At 38.4% G+C, this 8,676-nt stretch overlaps 1 protein-coding gene across 1 annotated transcript in view; it reads left to right on the forward strand.

Moving 5' to 3' along the window:
- PAG1 (phosphoprotein membrane anchor with glycosphingolipid microdomains 1) overlaps nucleotides 1–7,035 on the forward strand; it is a 38,739-nt gene extending 31,704 nt beyond the window's left edge. The window contains exons 6-7 of the mRNA XM_014073012.2: nucleotides 3,080–3,139; nucleotides 5,369–7,035. Of these exons, the coding sequence (XP_013928487.2) occupies nucleotides 3,080–3,139; nucleotides 5,369–5,719 (411 nt within the window). The 3' untranslated portion in view covers nucleotides 5,720–7,035. The remainder of the gene's footprint in view (nucleotides 1–3,079; nucleotides 3,140–5,368) is intronic.
- The last annotated feature ends 1,641 nt before the right edge of the window (nucleotides 7,036–8,676 follow it).

Consider the following 8,676-nt stretch of genomic DNA (forward strand, 5'->3'; position numbering starts at 1 on the left):
AGCCAAGCGGGAGGCGCCGGGCACCTACCAGGCAGGGCGAGCAACTAGGCTTCGGCGGGTAGAAGGAGCAGACGTCGGCAGCTCTCGGCTGGATGAGCGGCAGGATGACCCGTTCCAGCTGACCTTTTCGTCGGCAGGACTCCGTGGCGCATTGGGGGAGGCAATTCCTGTCTCTTCACCCCGCTGGCTCTCCACGCCGGCCAACTACCGACCCGAAGAAAGGGAGGGAAGCGGGCTGGCGGGGGGGGGGTAGAGGCTGACCACTGGCGGTGTGGGTAGCGGAAGAGAGATCCCCGTTTGGACAAAGGAGGTCCTCACCTTCGCTCTCCAAGACTGCCCCGGGCAGCCGCCTGCCCGTCACCAATGCTCCCTTCCCTGGAGGAGGGGAACCCAGAGGTAGCCTGGGCTGCCAGGGGCTTTCTCAGGATGGGACAAAGGTGCCGCTCCCCTTCCCTGATTGGAGTGATCAGCTTCGTGGATGTCACTTTGGCCCTTCCTGCAGCCCCTTCAACCTTCACTGGGCAGGGAAAGATCCTTCCAAGCTGACCGGGCAGGGGACCCTCCCCTCCCCCCCCCACTGCTTGGGTACTCCTTTCTGTCTTCTAGGGCCTAGAATTACTTTATATATAGTCAATATAGGCACAGAGTTAATTTTTTTTAACATTTTCTAATGGTGGTGTGCCTCGTGATTTTTTTCATGAAAAAAGTGTGCCTTTGCACAAAAAAGATTGAAAAACACTGGTCTATACCATTATAACTGATTTTCTCCATGGGTAGTTTCAGTGAGTGGTGACAGGATAGCAAGGTTAAACCTGAACCCTGTGATTTGTATGATGCCACAGGTCTGCTTAAGAGCTACATGGAGATGCTGAGAGATGTCATCTATCAATATGTGATCAAGTGTCATCAATATGCTGATGATACTCAATTTTATATCTTGATCCTGGCATGACCAAGGGATGCTGTAGATGGCTTGTCCCAGTCCCTGAAGCTGTTGGATCCTGGATGAAAGGGAACAGGCTTAAACTTAACCCTAATAAGGCCAAGTAGTTCTGTGCCCCTTGGATTTTCTATCCTTGTTTCTGAATGGGGTACAATTATGCACATTGGTGCACAATTTGAATTGAAGCTTTTACTTGTACATTAGGTGGCAGTTGTGGCCAGGGATACTTTTGCCCAGATTTATTTGGTATGCTGGTTCTGCTCTTTCCTTGTGTGATAATTCATTTTCACAATCAGTCCCACCCTGGTCACATCATGTGTAGACTATTGTATTGCATGCTACATGAGGATGTCACTGAAGATTAATCAAAAGCAGCTGGTCCAGATTCTGGCAATGCATAGAGTTATGGGAACCCCTTGGTGTGCCCATGTACAATTTCTGCTGCATGAGCAGCAATGGTTCCAGGTGCAGTTCAAGCTGCTAGTTGTGACATACAATATAAAGCTTTTGGCAAAGGACCTTGCTATTTGCAGGACTTTCTTTCTTCTATTACTTCTGCTTGTCCAGTAAGGTCTGGCTGAGTGGCCATGCTCCAAGTCCTTCTTTAAAATAATGGCATCTAATGAGATCCAATTAATTTAATTCCTTGGTCACAGCACTTGCCCCCTGGAATAGAATCCCTAAAGAGGTTCATGTTGGCCCAACCCTGCTGTTCTTTAAACAAGCCTGGAAGATCTGGCTTACGTCCTCTGATTGATGGGGTGCTTTTTCTGAGAATATTACTAATGTACTAGAAGTATGAATCTCAAGGTTATTGTTTTCCTTTTGCCTTTATTGTGCTGGATGTATTTTTAACGAATAGCACCCCAGACTCCTTATGAGTTGACTAGCCTTATAAATCTGATTTATACATAAGCAGATGACTCTGTTAAGACAGAGAAGCATTTGAAAACTGAAGCAAAAAAACATTTGGTAAAGGTCAAAGGTGTATCAATTTTGTCATTATGTAAGCATTCATTGTTATGATTTTTCCCCCTCCCTCCAAAAATCTGACAAACTGGAAACATGCCTGCCTCTTGTTTCTTTGCAGCTCCAACCAGATTTGGTCCATTTAAACCTTGATCTTTATTTTGACAGCTTCTTCTCCCACTCCAAATTAACCATTCAATTCTGTTGCATGTTCAGAGGTTATCCTGCTGAGAGACAGCCAGTCAAATGGGTGTCCTGAACCAATTCCAAATAGCTACATTCCAAATATTGGCAATGTGTTGGTTGAATCTGATATTTTTGTATTAATAACAACAAAACCCACCATGGATTAAATGAAAAATCCTGGATTTATTTGAATTTTATTGTATTGTTTGGGATTCCTTTATTTGTTTATTTGTTTATTTGTTTATTCCTCCATTCATCCATCTTCCTTCCTTTCTCTCTTTCTATGTAGGAAACAGCTGCTTTCTTAATTCTAGTTTACCTCAGAATATAAAGTTCAAATTGTTTCAGGTTGAGATCATCTTATTTCCTGGACTTCTAATGCACCTTATATTATCCAAATATTATATTGCTTGCTAGGTTTCATTTTATGTTCTGTTTTATGTCTAATTGTTTTTTGTATTGTTTTACAGCTTTATATAGTCATTTGGGTTCCATGAAAAAAAGGATAGAAATAGAATTACCAAAAATCATAGCAAAACAAATTGTTGTAAACAATTAATTATTATGTTTTGAGGTGGGCTGTCAAGTGAATAATAGAACAAAAATTGGATATTTTGTGTCTAAAGCACCGCTACAATAATATTGATTATAGAATTCAAAAAAAATGCAAAAGAAGTTCCTACATCAGTCAGAAACTTTGTTTCAAATGCTTAAATAAAGACTTATGTTGTCTTAATCACATTTCAATGAAAGTTCAAACATTCAATAAAATCCAGTATAAGAGATATCAGTGCCCTTATTTTTGCCACATGTAAACATTCTGTTTCAGTCTGCTTACCCTCAAAAGTGAGCTATTGATTTTAGCTAATGAAAAATGGACAGTTGTATCATGAAGGGGAAAATATGTATTCATTTATTCTTTTTTTTTTTGTTTTGAGGAAAGTGTTAGCTTTTAAATAAGACATCTGTTATCTTTTTCAGAGACTTAGTTCCTTGATTTATAAATCTCGAGAAGATGACCCATCTCTTACAGAAGATGAGGTGAGTCTGTCTTGTATGAAATGTATTTAGAAAATGTTACCTGAATAAAGCAGTATTAAGTGTTCTTTTATTAAGAAGACCTGGAAATGATAGTTCAAATGCAAACTGGATTAAGTGATTATTTTTGCCAAATGCTTTTATATCAATTTCAGCCTTACATAGTGGAACTATTTTGGGTCACTGACTATTATTTGGCATTCCCTTCTGGGCTATTTAAGAAGTGCCAACATTAATATGGATGTAAGCCCATATAAATATCTGAAGGCTGCACACATTAAATTGTAGTTGATCCTGCCTTCTGACTCTGTCCCTTCATATCGCATGACGAAAACCGTCAGGGCTGGGAAGGACGTTTAAAATGGAGTATATAATATGATAAAGGGATTTGTATCGAAACTAGAAAAGATCCTAATTGCAGGAAATGAAAATTCTTTAATTTTGTAATATATAAATTTAACCATACTTTCAATTGGGAAAGTGTGACCATCCTGGAACAAGCCAAGTCCCAAAATACCAGGGAATTTCTAGAAACGTGGCACTCTGACAAATCAGCTATCAATAGACACATGGACATTAACAATATCTATGCAAAAGTGACTATAACCATGCCAAAAAGGGGGGGGGGGGGAGACCCAGGCATCTCTCCACCAATGATCAGCACCCAGATCAGCATAGATTAGCCCCAAGGTTAACATCAGACTAACAATCAAGTAAACAATATCCTAATTAAGAAACTGTCAATGAATATCTAACACCACCCCCACCAGCACTGACAAGCAACCCACTAAAACAGGGGTGTCAACTGGTGGCCAGTGGGCCAGATGCATCATGCACAGGCCACACCCACCCAGCTCTTCAAAGGCAAAAAAGTTCCGCACGTCACATGATGTCACGCAACACAATCAAGTTTTTACACCCATGTATTAGAATATAAACTAACAACAAACTGCACTCCTTACTAGCACTGATGATGTTATCTAATTTGGGTAATGAAACGTCTGCAAGAAAACAAGCAAGCTCAGAGAGCACCAAGGATCCCTCATTCCGATCCTGACCTAAAAATATTCTCCTTTATTGGTTTCTTAGGACTATTTAAGTTTAATGTAGAATGGAGCATATATGCTTCAGTCAATTAAGTTCTTCAAAATAATAAATAAGTTTTCCAAATTGTCAACCAAAACATTGTACATTGAACTCCATTCTGTGAACATTTTATGAAGCCTATGGAGAACAGTTGTATTTCCCTAAGTCCTGTTCATACATCCTGCTGTCAGCCTAACAGAGATATATTAGATTAGATTTATAGATTAGATTTATTAAATTTCTATGCTGCCCTTTTCCCCGAAGGGGACTCAGAGCGGCTCACAACCCAAGTCAAGGGGGAAGGGTACAAATAAGGAATAAAAAGACAGACAAAACAATACCATAGTTTAAAAGCACACAACAACCATACCATTCGAGGGGGGGGACAAGACTCATTAGCCCCAGGCCTGTCGGAATAGCCAGGTTTTAAGGGCTTTGCAGAAGGCCTGAAGGGTGGTGAGGTTTCGAATCTCCACGGGGAGCTCGTCCCAAAGGGCCGGAGCAGCCACAGAGAAGGCCCTCCTCCGGGGGGCCAATGCCAGACGGCATTGGCCAGCGGATGGAATACGGAGGAGGCCTAATCTGTGGGATCTAATTGGTCTATTGGAGGTGATCGGCAGCAGGCGGTCTCTCAAGTACCCAGGTCCAATACCATGAAGGGCTTTATAAGTGACGACTAGCGCCTTGAAGCGTATCCGAAGACCAATAGGCAGCCAGTGCAGCTCGCAGAGGATAGGTGTAACGTGGGTGAACCGAGGTGCACCCACAATCGCTCGCGCGGCTACATTCTGGACAAGCTGAAGTCTTCGAATGCTCTTCAACGGCTGCCCCATGTAGAGCATGTTGCAGTAGTAATATATCAAGAACAAGCCTTCTGAGCATAACTCCCTTCCCTTTTTTCATATATCACAATGGAAAATTTTTGTAATTACAAATGAACTATAAAAACATGATCTTTCCAGGGATGCTACATAAACAGATATCATGCTCATTTTCATTTTAATAGGTCATGCTTTGTTAGATCAAATACCTTATATTGAAATAGACTACTTGAGTCACTATATTATTCACTGAATATGAAAATAATATCATCGCAAAAATATTTGTCATGTTTCACTGCAATTACTGTATTTCTTTCCTTCATAGATTTCAGCAATGTATTCTTCTATAAATAAAACCGGACAACCCTCTAGAGACTTGGAATCTACATATACCTGTATTCCTGAACTTGTACCTCAGAAGTCTCCATCTATTTGCAGTGGCCTCTATGCCAGTGTGAAGGACTTGGAAACAAATCCAAACCTTACTGATTTGCCTCAATCAACAATACTTCTAAATGGGGACTTGGAACCAGACTATGAGGCCATTCAGACTCTAAGTCGAGAGGAGGAAAGAAATGTTTTGATGTCTAGCACTCTTCAAACCATCCTCCCACAAGAGAATGACTATGAGAGTATTGGTGATTTGCAGCAAAATAAAGATGTCACCAGGCTTTAATTGATTCAAAAAAAAAACTTTGGAACATGCTGTTCAGCATGTCTTTCAAGATGGATTGATTCCATGACTTTTCATTTTCAAACTCAACACACAGTTGGAAATGTAAAATGCCCAAAAAGTATTTTGCTTGAAATGATGTCAGGCAACGTGAAACCTTAGCCTGGGATGTTTGATCAATGATTCCTGCTTCATATCCATCAAACTATCATTCAGATATGAACTTACCCTAACAAGCAGGAAACAGGCAAATGCTCCATTTGAAGAACCAAGATCATATGGATGAAAAAACACACACAAATTGCTGCTGTTTCACAGTGATTTTTCTACTCCCCTAAGTGATGTTATCACATCATATAGATAAAATCAGAATCAGAGATCAGGATTCTGGAAAGCTTCAATAGAAGAGATATGTTGAAGCAAGAATGACATTTTTGGAGCACATGTTCAGACACATACTCATATCTTAATATATAAAAAACTGGTACTGTTAAATAAGGGCCTTTTTAAAAGATCTTTACTTTCAGTTACTTCAACCATTTTATTAAAATGTGTTCCCAAATTACACATTCATTTAGGTTGTTTTCAAACATAGGCACAGCTTGCCATATAGAGTAGATAAATTTAGTGGGCTAATTTGTCTTAATTCATTGTTTTCAACCATGGCAACTATAAGCTGTGTGGATTTCAACTCCCAGAATTTTCCACTCAGCAATAGAAAATTCTGGGAGTTGAAGTCCACACAGCTTAAAGTTGTTAAGATTGAGAAATGCTTCCCTAATATATTTACGGTAAGGCAGCCCTGAGATGTTGTGAATGAATGTGTTGGCCTATTCTCAGGTTCATGCTTCTGCTTTGATCTTGCTCTAAAGTAACACAAGAGCAATGAGTAAAACGCAGGCATTTGTGGGAATTAGGAAAGACTGCCTTTGTGAGGAACTACAGAGATGCGGTTGAAGAAATCATATACATCTTGTTAGCTTCATGGATTGTTTACAGATTGGCTATATAATTCCTTACTATTTTTACAGTTTTTCAATTTTATAATACCCATTTTCTTTCAATATTATGCTCGGATTGATTTACATTTACTGGTGGTAGGATCAGGATATTTTAAAATATATTTAATACATACACAATTTCTGCTTTTCAAACACTAGCAATCACTTTTATTTTTATTCTTAATGTATTTTGCAACCTGCCCAAACAAGCTGCAACATTTTGCAGAGGTTATAATTCTCTCAGAAACAAAAAATGCATCTTTAAGAAGTATCTTTTTATATAAAATTGTAAATAAAAGGTAAGACACGTTATAGACTCTGGAGTTATTTAATGAAGCGTTCAGTATACTTGAGTCTAAAAAAGACTGTAAAGAAAATTGTTTAAAGTAAAAAATTAATACAAATAAAGGGAAATAACATTATTCTTAGTAACCTACAATTTTAGATATTCTCAGAATCACTCTTGACAAAAATCATGTTCACTTGTCAATTTTGATTTGCAACCAACTCAAGATAGCTACTGCCGCTGAATCGTTTCTTTTATAGCTAGGCAAGATTTCAGGAAGTTTTGAACCAGCAACCATAGAAACACAAAACAACAGACCTTTCTTGCAGAGATTGTAAATTCCACAGTATTACCAAAAAAAGTGATACTGTGCTTGGTTTCTATAAAGATTAGTGCCAATACTTAGCATGTAAATTTCCTCTAATCCATTTTACCAAAATAGCATGTGTGAAATTGTACCTTGTCTTCTTTATATTTCTACTTCCTTTGTTCTCAGATTTATTCAGTTTATTTACATAAAAATATCTTGCAGCATTGAAAGATAAGTACATTTATTACAGTTTAGGATTTTGAATCAGATTGTCACTTCATTCAACTTTCATTAGGCACCACAAGATGTTTAATCTGTTGCTTAAAAGCAATAAATATGGCTGATCTCTGGAAACTGATCCACACAATTTCCAAAGGATGTGGCATTTAAAGATTTCCTGCATAGAACTAAATATCTCTTTATGTAAAAGAGAACTGCATGTCTCCAACATTCAGAGAGATATCCTGTATGGAGCTTTTTTGGGAATAATGCAACTTTTTGAAAGAAAAAAATGCATATTAATTTACTGAATCTGTTGTATCAGATGTGTGTCTTTTTGTTAAATACCGCTATTTAACATAAAAATGGATATATAAGCCTACAATATTAAAGTAGTTGTATGAATATTAATTCCCATTTAAAAGTTGAATGGGAATGAATTATCATTATCAGAATAATCAGCCATATAAACTGAGGGCCTAGTGACCATGGAAGTGTGATCTTTAATTTATTAGATTAGTTTTAAGCTGAATTAAGTCTTCATCTTAACAGCTGTCACACAGACATAATTCCATGGTCTTTTTGGTGGTTGTTCCATATTTGTTGGAATTGGCCAGTTTGCCTCAAGGACTGAGTGGCAAATGAATGTACATATATATGGGGATACCACATTTTTGATGGTGTAATACAAAGTGAAAATTCCTGCACTGGTGAAAATAATGCTCATAAGTAGATTGAGGGGGGGGGGGAGAGGACTGCTCATATATTTAGCATTTAGGAAATTTACTTCCCAAAGCTTTTCATAGAAGTTCTGCATATAATGTATGTCCTAAGGTGTTGGCTTACATTTCAATATGCTGTTTCACATGAACATTTCATTGCTGCTGGGTTAAAAAAATGCTTGGGTGGTGGGCTACATTTGAAATAATCATCTCCTACTAAGCTTTCAGGATACATGTATACTAATACAAATGGATAATTCTGTGGATAAACTCTGGATCCCATCAATCTTCCTCCTGTGAGAAATTATTTTCACCAAAGCCATCTGTATGAGGAACATCTTATTTTAAAATATATAGCAGAAAGTATTTGTGAACTCATCTTCCAGAATAAATACAGTCTCCTACGGTGCAATATGGCGATA

This window comes from Thamnophis sirtalis, unplaced genomic scaffold (genome assembly GCF_051295495.1).
Source record: "Thamnophis sirtalis isolate CommonGarterSnake01/CBP01778 unplaced genomic scaffold, rThaSir2_p1.2 scaffold_2, whole genome shotgun sequence".
Classification (NCBI taxonomy): Eukaryota; Metazoa; Chordata; class Lepidosauria; order Squamata; family Natricidae; genus Thamnophis; species Thamnophis sirtalis.